Source organism: Anomaloglossus baeobatrachus, chromosome 2 (assembly GCF_048569485.1).
Source record: "Anomaloglossus baeobatrachus isolate aAnoBae1 chromosome 2, aAnoBae1.hap1, whole genome shotgun sequence".
Classification (NCBI taxonomy): Eukaryota; Metazoa; Chordata; class Amphibia; order Anura; family Aromobatidae; genus Anomaloglossus; species Anomaloglossus baeobatrachus.
In genome coordinates this window covers 715,203,051-715,220,604 of record NC_134354.1, presented here as the reverse complement: position 1 = coordinate 715,220,604, position 17,554 = coordinate 715,203,051, and the positions used below count along the sequence as shown (strand labels likewise).

Sequence of the window (17,554 nt, the reverse complement as noted above, 5' to 3'; positions counted from 1 at the left end):
CACAAACTAGCCAAGGGCTAAGAGAGATCTGTCCTAAGGTAGAAGGGCCATACAAGAGCTGTACTTGGATTGTAGGGCTGTACTAGAGCTGTCCCTGGGTAGTAGGGTTATACGACACCTGTCCCTGGGTAGTAGGGTTATACGACACCTGTCCCTGGGTAGTAGGACAACAAGAGTAGTTGGCTGGGTAGTAGGGCTATCCAAGAGCTGTTTCTGGGTTGTAGGGCTGTATTAGAGCTGTCCCTGGAGTGTAAATCCCACCACAAGCTTCCCTCCAGTATTGCACACACCCAATATCCCACCACAGGCATCCGCACAGCATTATAGACCCCAAAAATCCCACACAGGCACCCCTCAGCTCTGTACACCCCCCAAACCCCTCACAGACCTTCCCCCCAGCATTGCACACCCCAGGCATCTCCCAGCATTAAAGACCCACAAATCCCACCAATTTTTGCCCTTTTTGACATGCAGCTTCTCATTGATACAGTGAACGAGGTCTAAAGATGGGGGGTGCACATCAGATCTCTCCTGAGTCCAGCCAGTCCGTCAAACGGTGTGCTACGCTCCAAACCGGACGTGACGGCAACAAAACATGATGGACATAATGTCACATCTACCTGGAGCCCATACATTCTAGCATCTACTGTCTGTACTGTGCATGGCAGCCTCTTTAGCACATGCGCAGTACAAACTGGTGAACAATGTAAGGCTATGTGCGCATGTGTGCGCTCTGCACCGCACCGAAAAAGTGCGCTTCAGAGCGCAGCTGAAAAGCTGCGTTCTGAAGCGCATGGTGCCGGTGAGAACGTGCGCTCTGCCTGCAGCTCCTGCCATAGACAGAGCAGGAGCTGCCGGCAAAGCGCACGGAAGAAGTGACATGTCACTTCTTAGAACGCAGCGCTTCGGGCAGCAGCCGAAGCGCTGCGTTCTAATATGCCACGTGCGCACGGCCCCTTCACAATCTCCATAGATTGTGCAGGGGACGCAGGACGCATGCAGTTACGCTGCGCTACAAAGCGCAGCGTAACTGCATGAATTACGCACACGTGTGCACATAGCCTAAAAAAAAAAAAATTCATGGACAGTGCTTTTTTCTGCAGGACGCTATCAATGGCAGAGAGAAGAACCCAGGTTTTAATCCCAACCCAGCTCGAGGGCCTCATAAAATGATGTAGCGGGTTCGATTTGGCCCTTGGTCCTCGAGTTTGACACCCCTGCCTACATGTTTGGCCAGTTAGAAACATTACAGTAATGACGGCTCATCACTTACCAGTTGGATTACCCCGTAAATATTCAGACTTTTCTTGAAGCACACGAATTTGGGTCTCCAGTTGTTTATTTAGCTCAATTTGCGTTTCAAATCTGGTTTTCCACTCATTACCTGCCATGGGGTAAAAATGTAATAGATTTGTTATTATTCCTGTATAACATTGCTTTACATTATCTCAGATAGGATGATTTATGGTAGATGGGCTGCAATCTCTGATACTGTGTTGGATGGTTTGCGGCTGACCCCTGCCCATATTACTGAAGGTAATTCAGAGGGTCATCAATCTTCTAAATTTCTACATATGCTACTGTACAAGGATGAAAGTGAGAAGCAGCCAGAGAACTACAGCTCTGTGTCCAGCACATTCATGGTTCCCTTAAAGCACCACTCCAGCTTGTTTGTTTTTTCCAGCCCTGGAGTGGGCTTTAAATCTAAGCCCCCTGCCCCCTTTCATATACTCCTCTTCTGGTGGCTTCACCTGTTACATACGCCGCTGCAGTCCCACGGCGCTCTTATGACTATATCTTTAGAAGTTACGTCACAAAATCTCAATGCAACTCTATGCGATCCAGAAAGAGGCTCTCATAGACTTGTGACCTCGAGCTCAGGAAACACTAGAGCTGCTGGCAGGTCACAAATCACATGAGACCAGCCGCAGCAACGGTGATAGAAGAAAAAGACACCAGAAGTGATTATAAGCCAGAGGTCAGCAGACTAAAGGCTGCTTTACACGCAGCGACGAAAGCACCCGCTCCCGTCGGTTGTGCGTCATGGGCAAATCGCTGCCCGTGGCGTACAACATCGCTCGGACCTGTCACACATACTTACTTTTCTAACGACGTCGCTATGGCCGGCGAACCGCCTCCTTTCTAAGGGGGCGGTTCGTGCGGCGTCACAGTGACATCACACGGCAGCCGTCCAATAGAAGTGGAGGGGCGGAGAGCAGCCGAAAGAAAGTGATGCCCACCTCATTGCCGGAGGATGCAGGTAAGGTGTTGTTCCTTGTTCCCGGGGTGTCACATATAGCGATGTGTGCTGCCGCAGGAACGACGAACAACCTGCGTCCTGCAACAGCAACGATATTTGGGATTAGAATGACGTGTCAACGATCAACGATTAGGTGAGTAATTTTGATCGTTAGCGGTCGTTCGTACGTTTCACATGCAACGACGTCGCTAACGAGGCCGGATGTGCGTCACGAATTCCGTGACCCCAACGACATCTCGTTAGCGATGTCGTTGCATGTAAAACGGCCTTTAGATTTAAAGCATTACTCTAGCAGTGGAACAAAAAAAAAACCCAAACCTCTGGGGTGGTGCTTTAAAGGGAATCTGTCACCACTTTGACCATTTTTCACGGTTAATATGGGCGTACAAGTTCTAGAAAGCTGGAAAATGCCCTAACTTTATGTCTCATATCAGATGCTTTGTTGTGGAAAAATCATCTTTTATCACTTTAGGCTGCTTTCACACATCCGGTTTTTGCAGTGCGGCTCAATCCAACTCAAAAACCTATGCAACGGATAGGTGACAAACATACAGGGTTATAGTACATTTAGGAGGGACAGGAAAGACAAAAACGGTGGTGGGGTGTGTATATTTATCAAATCTAACCTAAAACCTGTGTTGAATGATGACATTGGGGGGAACTGCAACAATGTAGAGTCAGTATGGGTAAATGTACATGGGGAGGGGAATAATGGAAAAATGCTAATTGGAGTTTGCTATAAGCCTCCTAACATACCTGAACAAATAGAGGGTGAAATGCTGGAACAAATTGAAAAGGCAGCTAATAATAATAATCGGGTTCTTATTATGGGGGATTTGAACTATCCAGACATTCAGTGGGACATAGAAACTTCTGGTTGTGCTAAAAGCTGTAAGTTCTTATCTACCATTCAAGACCATTTCCTCTCTCAGATGGTAGGTGAACCGACGAGGGGAGATAATTTGCTAGATTTGGTCCTGTCAAATAGACCGGATACAATTTCAGATCTACAGGTCCGGGAGCACTTGGGCACCAGCGATCATAATATGGTAAGCTTCAACGTAATATTCAATAAAACATTTCAAAGGGGAAATGCTAAAACCTGGAATTTTAGGAAAGCTGATTTCAACAAATTAAGGGAAGAGCTTAAATGTGTAGATTGGGACAAAGTCATGGTAACTGGGGATACTGAACATAAATGGGGAAAGTTTAAGGATATACTGCTAGAGTCCTGTAAAAAACTTATACCCTCTGGTAATAAATCGTCCCGGAATAAAAAGAAACCACTATGGATAAATAAGACTGTACAAAGTATAATAAAACAAAAGGGCGTTTAAAATCTTGAAGGCTGAGAATACAGAAATAGCATTGCAGGAGTATAAAGATATCAATAGGCAATGTAAAAAAAGAAATCAAACAAGCAAAATTAGCTACTGAAACAAAAATCGCCAATGACATTAAAATAAATCCCAAAATCTTTTATAAATACATTAATGCCAAAAGGAAAACAAAGGATAGTATTGGCCCCTTAAAATATATTAACAAGTTAGTTATAGAGGACAAACAAAAGACTGAGATATTAAATAGGCATTTCTCTTGTGTTCACCAAGGAACTGACTGTACCAGGCATCATTCAACAAGTGAAAAATCAAAGTTCACCACCCGATATAATTAATTTAACACAAGAAGAAGTACGCCTATGTCTGAGTAAATTAAACATTGACAAATCCCCAGGGCCAGATGGCATTCATCCACGAATATTGAGGGAATTGAGCTCCGTAACTGACAGACCGCTGTATCTTATCTTTTTAGACTCGCTTGTAACAGGGTTGGTGCCTCAGGATTGGAGGATTGCTGATGTGGTACCGATATTTAAGAAAGGTAAGAGGGTAGATCCAGGCAACTACCGTCCAGTAAGCCTGACATCAGTAGTATGCAAAGTTTTTGAGGGCATTTTAAGGGATGACATGCAAAAATATGTTGCAGAAAATAATATAATAACTGACAGACAGCATGGATTCATGAAAGATAAATCGTGTCTAACCAACCTGTTGGGGTTCTATGAGGGGGTAAGTGCAAACCTGGATATTGGTAATGCAGCTGATGTGATTTATTTGGACTTTGCAAAGGCATTTGATACTGTACCACATAATAGGCTTATACTAAAGCTCCAGAAGCAAGGACTAGGGGAAACTATATGCAACTGGGAAGGAATTGGCTAAAAGATAGGAAACAAAGAGTAGTCATAAATGGTACATTCTCTAAATGGGCTATAGTCAGCAGTGGGGGCCGCAGGGATCTGTGCTAAGACCAATTCTTTTTAATCTCTTTATTAATGACCTTGTGGATGGGATTGATAGTAAAGTGTCAGTCTTTGCTGATGACACCAAACTATGTAGGATATTAAAAACTGACCTTGATAGTATAATATTACAAAAAGATCTGGATAAGATGTCAGAATGGGCAGATACTGGCAAATGAGATTTAATGTTGATAAATGTAAAGTAATGCACCTAGGACGGAGTAATCCTATAGCTGCGTATACATTAAATGGAAGTAAACTCGGGACTACAGAACAGGAGAAGGACTTGGGTATTCTCATTACAAATAAGCTGAGCAGCAGCACTCAATGTCAAGCAGCAGCTGCAAAAGCAAACAAGATTCTAGGGTGTATAAAAAGCGAGATTAGATCCCGTGATCCCAACGTATTGTTACCCCTCTATAAATCACTTGTAAGGCCACATCTGGAATATGGGATCCAGTTTTGGGCTCCACATTTTAAAAGGGACATTCAGAAGTTAGAGTCAGTTCAAAGGCGGTAACTAGACTACTACAAGGGATGGAGGCCGCCCATATGATGACAGGTTGAAAAAGTTAGATATGTTTAGCTTAGAAAAAAGACGTCTCAGAGGAGATCTCATTTATATGTATAAATACATGTGTGGTCAATATAAAGGACTGGCACATGACTTATTTCTTCCAAAGACAATACTAAGGACCAGGGGGCACTGACTGCGAGTGGAAGAAAAGCGATTCCGGCAGCTAAATAGGAAAGGGTTCTTTACAGTTAGAGCAGTCAGACTGTGGAATGTCCTACCACAAGAGGTAGTAATGGCAGATACTATAACAGCTTTCAAAAAAGGGCTGGATGATTTCCTCAGTACACACAACATTGTTGGTTATAAATGACTTTGTGACCAAATGTAGAACTGGTGGAGGAAGGTTGAACTAATGGACCTAGGTCTTTAGTAACTATGTAACTATGGATGCGGCGAAAAACCCAGATCCGTTGCATAAGTTTTTCCATGCGGCCCGTCCGTTTTTTGACGGATGCAAATTGATACTGAGCATGCGCAGTGCAAAAAAACGCATCCGGCGTCCATAGGCTTGCATTGTAAATCGCGCCGCATCGCGCCGGATCATGCGCAATGCGTTTTTTTCGCCGCACAAAAACACGTGTCAGGCAACGTTCCATCCGGCCGCCGCATGGGCTAAATATGCCGCATCCAGCAAAAACCAGATGCAACGCAAGGCCATGTGGCACAATACTGCGCTAATGCAAATCTATGCAGAAAAAACGCAACCAGCGGCAAAAAAAAACGGTTGCATTTTTTCTGCAAAGCGCCGTATTGTGCCGCTCAGCAAAAAACGGATGTGTGAAAGCAGCCTTATAGAAATGACCTCTTCCAGGCTATGGGGTGGATGCTGCCTTCTTTCAAACACATTGAAAGACCCTGAGCTCTGCTTCATTGCAACAATGTTGCAACACTGTCTGCCTGCAAACTGGAGGCTGAAGATGAGAGGCACCTGCAGAAGTGTCAGTTATCATCACACAGCCTTGTAGTGAGAGCAGAGAGCGGCCATCACACTGGTAACGCCCCTTTTATTTAAAATATGCTCTGTAGGCGGAGTTATCTTCCAGGCAGCATCTGCCCCATAACCTGGAAGAGCTCATTTACATAAAGTGATAAAAGTTAATTTTTCCCACTGCAAAGCATCTGATATGAGGCAGGCAGGTATGGCTCTTTTCAGCATTCTATAATCTGTATGCCCATATTAACAGTTTAAAAAGGTCAACTGTGGTGATAGATTCACTTTAATAATAAAGTCATGATTAACACGAGGAATCTACTTTCAAACACATCTCAACAATCTCATTGACTAATGCGGGCGTCACACGGTACGATATATTGGGCGATATGTCGTCGGGGTCACGTCGTAAGTAACGCACATCCGGCATCGTTCGAGATATCGTAGCGTGTGACAGCTACGAACGAGTGTGAACGAGCAAAAATACTCACCTTATCGTTGCTCGTTGACACTTCGTTCATTTTCATAATGTCGTTCCTCCTTCTGCGCGCCGGTTGTTCGTCGCTCCCGTGGTAGCACACATCGCTCCGTGTGACACCCTGGGAGCGATGAACACAGCTTACCTGCGTCCCGCCAGCAATGTGGAAGGAAGGAGGTGGGCGGGATGTTTACGTCCCGCTAATCTCCGCCCCTCCGCTTCTATTGGCCGGCCACTGTGTGACGTCACTGTGACGCCAAATGAACCTCCCCCTTCAGGAAGAGGATGTTCGCGGCCCACAGCGACGTCGCCTAGGAGGTAAGTACGTGTGACGGGGGGTTAACGACTTTGTGCGCCACAGGCAACTAATTGCCCGTAACGCACAAACGACGGGGGCGGGTGCGATCGCTTATGCAATCGCACGATTTATCATCCCGTGTGACGCCCGCATAATAATTGGGTCCAGTAGACCAAGTGCATGTTGAGTGTGGACAGGAAACAAGTACCGTATATGCGTTTTTATGTCCTTGTTTTCCTTGCCCCTTTACCCCCATTCATATGGGTGAAAAACTCTACAAAAATGAAGAAAGTATTGACATGTTGCAGATTTGAAAAAAACACTTTGAAAGTTCAAATCTGCAAGGAAAAAAAATAAGCAGCATGTGCATGAGATTTCAGAAAACTCATTAATTCTGCTGGTACTGTAAAACGCTGCTTTTTTTTCTATAGAAAATAAAAAGTGCAGGAAAAGTGTGACAGGTGAACAAGGCCTAAGGGGCCCTTTGCACACTACGATATCGCAGGTGCGATGTCGGTGGGGTCAAATCGAAAGTCACGCACATCCGGCGTCGCTGTCGACATCAAAGTGTGTAAATCGTTTTTGATACGATTAACGAGCGCAAAAGTGTCTAAATCGTATCATCGGTGTAGTGTCCGGCATTTCCATAATGTCGCATCAGCGACAGGTACGATGTTGTTCCTCGTTCCTGCGGCAGCACACATCGCTGTGTGAGAAGCCGCAGGAGCGAGGAACATCTCCTTACCTGCGTCCCGCGGCTCACGCCGGCTATGCGGAAGGACGGAGGTGGGCGGGATGTTTACGGCCCACTCATCTCCGCCCCTCTGCTTCTATTGGCCGCCTGCCGTGTGACGCTGTCGCTGTGACGCCGCACGACCCGCCCCCTTAGGAAGGAGGCGGCTCGCCGGCCAGAGTGACGTCGCAGGGCAGGTGAGTGCGTGTGAAGCTGCCGTAGCGATAATGTTCGCTACGAAAGCTATCACAAGATATCGCACCTGCGACGGGGGCGGGTACTATCGTGCTTGGCATCGCTACCATCAGCTTGCGATGTCGTAGTGTGCAAAGTACCCCTTAGTGTCACGTTAGGTACAGGGAAGTACCAAGAAAAGGCCAAAAGGGAAGGGAAACCCTATGTCTAGGGAAGAGGAAGATGGTGACCCCTGACCAAACTTACTGCTGGTCCCTGGGGCCCCTCACCACCCTAGATGGGTTCTGCACCTATGCGCCGAGCTGGATACCTGACCCTAGGTATCCCTAGTGATGAGCGCTAAATAGGAAATGGGTGGGATGAGCTCTTTGTCAACCCCCCAAACACTATAGACGACACATGGGGGACACACAGGGGGATAATGCATGAACTACTTATATACATGACTCAGGTAGAAGTACCGCAAAGTTTTCAGCAACAATACCACAAGAGAACAAGCTACCTGCTTACACCCAAGACTTGAATGAACTGAAGACTATTATCAGCACCAGTCCAAGGAAAGAAGGGGTATTTAAGCACCAAGATAATGGTGATGATAAGTAGCTGGGTGGAAGGCGAATTAATGCTGGGTCCAAAAGGGAAAGAGACGAATCCAGCAGGAAACCTACCTATACTAACAGCAGGAACAATGGGAAGTCAGGGAGCTTTTTCCGCAGCCAAACACTGTGACCTTCTATGGCCAGAAAGCACATGACTGTCTGTCATCCATGACACTGAAGTCCTCATACACATTAGACTAATGTCGGCAGGATCAGGATGTGTACGGGAAAGCTGGTAAAATGCCGCTTCTCTTTCCACAACAAAAATGTGCAGGAAAAAACGTGAACAAGCCCTTTAATTTTTGTTTGGATTCTATGGTTTGTGATTACAAGGATAGCTGGGAAGACTTTCCTATTCTTGATGGCAAAGATACCAAAAATACTAAAAAAAAAAGTAAAAAAAAACAAAAACGTCATTGCGTACACTTTTCACAGGTGTGGCCTACAGCAACCTAAAAAATTCACTATATATATAAATTACATCTCATGACGGGGAATCATTTCTGACTCATCTGAATGTGCCGCGTCTTAATCCAGAGGACTGAATTGCCCCGATGCAATCTTGTAGACTATCTCAGCCCATTTCCATCCCTGGTACCTGAATACATTGGCTTTACCACTTTACTTGTAATTTGCAGGTTATTTAATGGAGCTCGAGTCAATTTCCTCAGCACGTTCCTAAGCTTTCAAGGATTTCGTACATCTGAAGCTCCCTGCAGTCATCACTAGGGACTCATGGGGATTTTGAAAGACTTCACCATTAGTACTAATACATGTTGTTAATCATAAAAGCACAAGTTATCCTGCATCAAACATGTGGTACAGACCGACTGCAGCTCCACTGAAGACATAGATGAGAGCGGAAGGTTTCATCAGTAGTCTGATTACTAAAAACGAGGCATAAAGAAGAAAAACACAAAAAAATACAGAGAAACCACATACTGTATATATAATAGGAAAGTCTGCCCAGCAACTATTATTCTGCACCCTGACATCCGACAAGAACCCACATCTGCCCACTCAGTCTTCATTGTTTTAAGCCTTTATATTTTGCTTGGTTTCTAAAAGTGTAAATACGTCACACAGTGTATATATATATATACCTGCAGGGAGAGTAAAAAAAGAGACTTTGTGAGCTGCCAGAGGGGGAAGGAAACTGATTCTATTCAGAGTCCGCCCACAGAAGCACAGATTAGCAGCAGTAAGGGGTACATGTGGAAGCAGAAAAAGAAAGGTGATTTCTATAGTAGAAAAACTGCGACTGACTTGAAAGCAGTAGCTATTAACAGCTTACTGGACTCTAAAGGCCTCGTCACACGCTACGATACATCTAACGATATGTCATCTGGGTCACGTCGTTAGTGTCGCACATCCGGCATCGTTAGAGATGTCATAGCGTGTGACACCTCCGAATGACTCTTAATGAGCAAAAATACTCACCTTATCATTGCTCGTTGAGACGTCGTTCATTTTCATAATGTCGTTCCTCCGTCTGCGCGCCGGTTGTTCGTCATTCCCGAGGCAGCACACATCGCTCCGTGTGACACCCCGGGAACGACGAACACAGCTTACCGGCGCTCATCTTCGCCCCTCCGCTTCTATTGGCCGGCCGCTGTGTGACGTCGCTGTGACGCCGAACGACCCACCCCCTTCAGGAAGAGGATGTTCGCCGCCCACAGCGATGTCGTTAGGGAGGTAAGTACGTGTGACGGAGGTTAACGACATTGTGCGCCACGGGCAACGAAATGCCCGTGATGCTCAAACGACGGGGGCGGGTGCGATCGCTCATGTGATCGCACGATATATCGTAGCGTGTAACGCCGCCTTCAGGCACATTCACATATCCACTTTAAACATGAGTGCTATCAGTGTTTTTCTTATAATAGTCAATGAGGCCGGTCACACATCTGTGATTTTTAGTGGACCGAGTGCCTTATGCAAAATCGTTGAGGCGTGTCCGATATTGATCCGAGTGGCAGATCAAAATTTGGTAATGCAAGGCTATGGGTCTGTGAAGAAATCGGACTGCACTCGGATGCAATACATGTGCTGGCCGTTTTACACAGGCTGCTAGATAGGAAAAGATAAAGAAGACTTTTTTGGTTTTGTTTCTCATCCAAGAAAAACTGATGAAGCTCGGACCAAACTCGGATTGTAAAAATCGACACTGACCAAACTCTAATAAACAAAAAACATGGATGAAACCGGGATCAATTTCATTGTATGAGAAAATCACCAATGTGTGAATGAAGCCTTGGTACGAAAGGAATACAGGAGATACGGGGCCAATTCACACTGCAGTGGTTACATGTGAACTCTATGGATCAGGTAGATTATCCAAAACTAGCCTGAGAGCCCAGATTAACCTCTTCCTGCACTGGCCAAGTTTTGCTTTCACAGAATAGTTTTTTCCTTTCCCTTCCAAGAGTCATATTGTTTTTATTTTTCCATTGAGATATGTTCGGGGCTTGTTTTTAGGGGACAAAAAGGAGACAGCTGCACTCTGCAGTGCTAAGATATGTGACAGAATGAATATGGGAATATAGACATGCATTACAGCTATGAAAAAACATGTAAAAATTCAGAAACTTAGCACAGAAAATTGGCCATATTTATGTGAGCCCAACAGCCAGCAGCAAGGCGACCTCATTTTTGTTGGGTCCCTATCACACGAATACCTCTGTTTGGGTTAAAAAACCTACAACTTATGGGCGGATAGGAACCTGCAAATGGAGAATTAAAATAGCCTATAGCTGAAGAGCAGGAGTGCTCAATCAGAAAGCATAACCCCTGTAATTTAAGAATAAGACTGATGGCACATCCTATCTTTCTAATGTGAACAGGTGCAAACTGAACATGAAACATCGTAACAAAAAGACAGCGCACAAAAATGGCTAGATTTTATGTGAGCCCAACAGCCAGCAGCAAGGTGACCTCATGTTTGTTGGGTCCCTATCAAGCTAATTCCTCTGTTTGAGTTAAAAAAAAATACTTTTTTTTTATTACTTTTTGTCTTTTTCTTAGATTACAATGTTTTTAGGGTGACGAGATGTATTTTCCATTGACCCCATTCACTTTAAATGACAAAAAACCGAAAAAAAAACAAAAACCCAGCAATTCCGCCATTGTTTTTTGGGTTTTGTTTTTACACTGTTCATCGTGTGGTGAAATCGATCAAGTAATATCATTCGTTAGGTCAGGAGGAATATGGCAATACTAAACTTTATTTCTTTTTTATTTTATTTGTCCCAAAAATTCAGGAATTTGTAAAAGTTAAAAAAAAAAAAATATTGGTTCGCATCAACAATTTTTGGAAACTTTTAAAAAAATTTTTTCTCAATGGAGCTGTATTAGGACTTTTTTTGCATTAAGAGCTGATGTTATATTCATGCCATTTTTATAGATTTTTATACCATTTTTGGGGGAGAGATGTTAATCGAAAAAACAGCAATTTTGGTAGCTTGATTTTTATTTTCTTGATGGAATTAATCACACAGGATAAATAATTATTAATGTTGATAGACCAGACTTTTACCGATGCGGTGATTCTGAATATGTTTTATTTTTTAATGTCATTTTTTAATGGAGAAAAGTAGAGGGAATCATTTTTTATTTATTTTTTTACTTTTTATCCCTCTTTTTCCAAGTCCCCTAACCTGTGACTGATCACTTGTTTTATATACTGCAATACCACTGTATCACAGTATACAGCTAAGGTCACAGGTCACTGTCCCTTATGAAGCTTTAAGCTACTTTCACACATCTGGTTTGTGCCTGATGCAACGGATCCGTTGGAGATTGTATAAAAACTGAAGCGACGAATTCAGCAAAAAAAGATCCGTGTTTTTTTTTTCTTTTTCATGCCAAAGAGAGAGAGAGACCCCATCATCACCGCACACACCGGCACTACCGCCCCCATCATCACCGCACACACCGGCACTACCGCCCCCATCATCACCGCACACACCGGCACTACCGCCCCCATCATCACCGCACACACCGGCACTACCGCCCCCATCATCACCGCACACACACCGGCACTACCGCCCCCATCATCACCGCACACACACCGGCACTACCGCCCCCATCATCACCGCACACACACCGGCACTACCGCCCCCATCATCACCGCACACACCGGCACTACCGCCCCCATCATCACCGCACACACCGGCACTACCGCCCCCATCATCACCGCACACACCAGCACTACCGCCCCCATCATCACCGCACACACAGGCACTACCGCCCCCATCATGACAGCACACACAGAGGTACTACCTGAGTGACGTCACCACTGACAGCGCGACTCACTTCAGTTACTGTGTGGAGCTCACAGCGAGCGGCGGTGTTCTACGGCCATTCCTGTCAGCTGCCGATGTAGCAGAGCTAAAAGCGTCGTGGGACCTCGTGTGGATTACGCCGGACCTGGAGGGGTATTTGGGGATTAATAAATTGGTAAAAGAGAGTATTTTTTTGTCTATTATTTTATTTATCTATTATCCTTATTACCTCGATTGCCACCACATCAGGGCAATCGGGATGAGCCAGGTAGAGTGCCGGGACTGTCGCATCCAATGGATGTGGCAATTTCGGGCAGCTGCTGGCTGATATTTTTAGGCTGGGGGGCTCCCTATAACGTGGGGCTCCCCATCCTGAGAATACCAGCCTTCAGCTGTGTGGCTTTACCCTGGCTGGTATCAAAATTGGGGGGGACTTCACGCCGTTTTTTAAATTACTTATTTATTTTACTGCAAGATATAGACCCGCCCACCGGCAGCTGTGATTGGTTGTAGTGAGACAGCTGTCACTCAGCGTGGGGGCGTGTCTGACTGCAACCAACAATAGGCGCCGGTGGGCGTAGGAAGAGGGTAATACCAGATGGAATAATGAGCAGTCGGCATTTTCAAAAGCTGGAGAAGTCGCCAGAGCAGTGTGACAGCTGTGTAGCGCCGCGCCGGTGATCGGTGAGTATTAAGGAGGGAGAGAGAGAGACTGACCGACCGACAGAGAGACCGACATCGCTAGAGAGAGATAAAGACTTTTTCTGTGATCAGAAGTGAATTTACACAAGGTCTGGGCATGCCCAGAAACAAAAACCGGATGACGCCACACACGGCGCCCACAGGCTTCTATTATACAACATGCCCGACGGCGCCGGATCCAGTTGGTCCGTTTTTTTTGCCGTTGTCAAAAAACATTCCATGGTGCATCCTTTCTGGCAGCCAGACGAAGAAATATCGCTGGATGCAATGCAAGGCCATCCGGCTCAATCCGGCACTAATACAAGTCAATGGGGAATAAAACAGATCCGGCGCTGGATGTGTTTTATCCACATTTCGCCGGATTGTGCCTGACGGCAAAAATCGGATGTGTGAAAGCAGCCTTACCTGTGGATGAGCTTCCCTGGAGTGCCAACATGGCAGTCTTAAGAAGGCTCCCAGCTACCCTGGTAACTCATCGGCACCTCAAGAATGCATCACAGGGAGAGGGGATAAAGGGTGCTGGAATGGCACGCCTTAAATGCTGCTGTCAGAGAGTCACAGTAGCATTTAGGGGATAACAGCAGTTATCGGAGATCAGCTCTGATCACTGATCTTACAGACATAACACGGCTGCCATCTGCCTGGGTATGATGCCCGCTCAGCTCCTGAGACCGCTCCATACCCCTGCAGACTACATGGAAATGTACAGCAGTTGTCTAAAAGGGTTAACGTTAAGGAGAAATCTTTACCTTCATCCTCCACGCTGTGCAGTTTTCTTTCCAGGTCTATGACTGTGTTTTTCATCTCATATATTGATGCTTGTAACATTTCCCTAAGCAAAAGAAACAAAAATTCATTAAACGCAACAATCAAAAAGGTTTTCTGTGATTTTAATTGTGTCCTGCGGATGAGCCATCAACGTCTGATCATGGGGGTCCATCACATTCACTATTCTCAGAAGCACATCTGTACGGGCAATAGTGCCCGGTAATTGAGATCATTTTTTGCAGTACCATACACAGCCGCTCATATGCACAAACTTTGGTCTTGCAATAATTATACCACCCTGCCATGCAAAGACAATGGGGAAATGGGGGTCAGCAATTGATGCCACGGTCCTGCTGTCTTCCTGAAATGTTTTTAAATCTCAAGACTCCAGGATAGGTCTCCAAGTTGTGTCTTGTCTATACTGGCAGAGGTGTGGGAGCAGGAGACCTAATCCTGTCAGTCATACACCTCTTGATTTTTAAACTGAAATGCCAGGGCACATCCTGTGTGTTTCATGAACCATACCCCCCTGCAAAGACACTATGGGGAAATCTATCTGCCCCTATCCTGCTGTCTGCCTGAAAGGTTTTTAAATCTCAAGACTCCAAGATGGATCTCCAAATTGTGTCTTGTCTGTAGTGACAGGGTCCTGGGAGAAAGAGGCTTATGCGGGCTTTACACGAGACGATAGATTGTGCGATATGTCGTCGGGGTCACGGTTTTCGTGACGCACATCCGGCATACCGCACAACGTTTCTCGTGTGACACCTCTGAGCGACGCAGTATCGCTCACAAATCGTGAGTAGTGTACTCGTCGTTAACTTTTATAATCTCGTTTATTGTCATGGGTGCAGGTTGTTCATCGTTTCCGTGGCATCACATGTTGCTCCGTGTGATACCCCGGGAACGATGAACACAGCGTACCTGCGTCCCACGGCACTCGCCGGCTTAATGGAAGGAAGGAGGTGGGCGGAATGTTTACATCCCGCTCATCTCCGCCCCTCCGCTTCTATTGGCCGGCCGCTGTGTGACGTCGCTGTGACGCCGAAACGTCCGTCCCACTTCAAAAAGTGGATGTTCGTCGCCCACAGCGAGGTCGCACGGAAGGTAAGTGCGAGTGATGGGGGTTAAACGAGTTTGTGCGTCACGGGCAGAGATTTGCCCGTGACACAAAAACGACGGGGGCGGGTACGATCGATTGTGAAAACGGTCGTCCCGTGTAAAGCAGGCATTAAGCCTGTCTGTCATCTTGAGTCTTTGGTGAAAGTAGAAATGTTGGTTCAGACCTTGTTACAGGGCAGGACCCACACATTCACATTGCAGCGTTCCACTATTTGTAGTCTGTGCCAATTGTTGCCACTTTTCCTGTTTGACTTTAATTTTTGGAAATGTGGAGGCTTCAAGTAGGGTCTCCAAATGTTCTTTTGTCTGTAGTGCCAGGATTCTGGAAGCAAGAGGCCTATGCCTGTTTGTTATCTTGCTGTCTCTGGGGAAGGTAGAATTGTTGGTTCAGGCCTTCTTACAGGGTGGATCCCACGCATCTGTGACGCCCCTGGACTATTCAGGTCGTCACAGGGTACTACACAAACTGCCCTCCCCGTGTAGTATTCAACCCCCCCATGGTTCTGGGTCTCTATCCTGCAGTACTGCCTCTATCAGCAGTCACAAATCCTAGATACACTTTGCACCACACCTGTCAGGCACACCAGTGTTCTGCTTAAACAGGAATAGGGCCGCCCACCTAGGGGTCAGACAGGGAGGTGGGAGGTGTCAAGATCAGTTAGTTGAGTAGTGACCCTCGAGCTGGGAGTTGGAGCTCCCAGGGGAGAGGAAAACTAGGTCACAGACAGTGGTCTGGACCTAGAGGAGTCGGACCCCTGGTCGCAGGGGATTGAGGCTAGGTGCCTGGAACCCGTCGAGGAGGACGGCCGGCAGCCTGGTTCTATCACCGGTCCAGGTCCGAAGGCACGACGGGGTACACGGACCCTAGGTCGGGGAGAAGCTTCAGGCAACCCGACAATTAACCTGAGGAAAACGGGGCCTTTATGGATTGTTCCCACCAGCTCCAGAATTGGGGCACTAGCGCAATGAGGGAGATAGGACTTTCCTAGCAAGCAGCCCACTGCAATCCCAAGCGTGAGCCCTGAGAGCAGGCTCCTTCACTTGGCCACAGTGGGGAGCAGGGCCCAAAAAGCTCCAAGCTACCGGACCACAACAGACAATCTAAAACTTAGTGCCAGGAGGCAGGTTACAGATCACCAGCAACACTGCAGGAGACGGGACCCGGACGAGCTACCCTTGGGAGGCAGTGGCATCCAGAGACTTGGTTTACCCTCAGGGTGTTGATCTTTGCTGTGATGGGCCCCAGCCGATCCCGGATAAGTTGGACATAGCCACCAGTATTTGGAAATGTCCTTTCCTAAGGGTTGCCCCTGTGAATGTCAGGAACCTGGGCCGAGCTTCTTGCTCCAAGCCACAGGCCCCGTGAAGAAGACAGAAGGAAAATGGTGGAGTTGTGTTGCCAGAACTGTAGTCCCGACTTGACTGAAGTTTGTGTAAGAGTTGCTCCTACTTCTACCCCAAGTGGTGCCCACCCCCCAGGTGGTTGTCCTAGTGATGGGGAAAGTTCCATGCATCGGGATGGCCACCGCCCCATCTACCCTAGTCCATTCCCCAGTGAGAAGGCACCGAAGCTGTATGTTAGGCTACTTTCACACATCAGTTTTTTTCCATCAGGCACAATCTGGAAAAAAACGGGTAAAACGGATCCGGTACCGCATTCGTTTTATCCCCATAGATTTGCATTGTTACCGGATTGTACCTGATGGCTTTGCGTTGTATCCGTTTTTTTCTGGATGCGGCAAAATTAGTTAAAGCGGCGGCCGGAGGCAATGTAGCTTGCAACGTTTTTTTTGTCCGGCAAAAAAAAACGCATCGCGCCGCATCCGGCTGCTGCGGAGCATTTTTCAATGCATGCCTATGGACGATGGATGCGCCGCGATGCGGAAAAAAACGCATCCGGCCGCCGCATGCGGTTTTTTCCACTGCGCATGCTCAGTAGCGTGCCGCAACCGGAAAAAAAATGGACGGGCCGCATGTAAAAACTTATGCAAAGAATGCGGTGTTTTCGCCGCATCCGTTGCATAGGTTTCACAGCCGGATTGAGCCGCACTGCTCAAACCGGATGTGTGAAAGTAGCCTAAGATGGAATGTGGAAACACCGGTGATTAACCCCCTCCTTACCCGAGATGAATACTGCACCTTAAGTGAGATGCAGTACCCTGTGGCGACTGAAGCCTCAGGAGCGCCACAACAGGGTTCTGGGAGCAAGAGGCCTACACCTGTCTGTCATCTTGCTGTCTCTGGTGAAGGTAGAAATGTTGGTTCAGTTCTTGGTAAAGGGCTGGTTCCACGCTGCCATGTTGCAT

The 17,554-nt window shown here is 46.6% G+C and overlaps 1 protein-coding gene across 2 annotated transcripts in view; it reads right to left on the bottom strand.

Moving 5' to 3' along the window:
* CCDC169 (coiled-coil domain containing 169) overlaps window positions 1-17,554 on the bottom strand; it is a 93,380-nt gene that overhangs the window by 75,029 nt on the left and 797 nt on the right. For both annotated transcript variants that reach the window (XM_075334604.1, XM_075334605.1), the window contains exons 2-3: window positions 14,108-14,190; window positions 1,274-1,384 (exon numbers count right to left, since the gene is read on the bottom strand). In XM_075334604.1, the coding sequence (XP_075190719.1) occupies window positions 1,274-1,384; window positions 14,108-14,190 (194 nt within the window). The remainder of the gene's footprint in view (window positions 1-1,273; window positions 1,385-14,107; window positions 14,191-17,554) is intronic.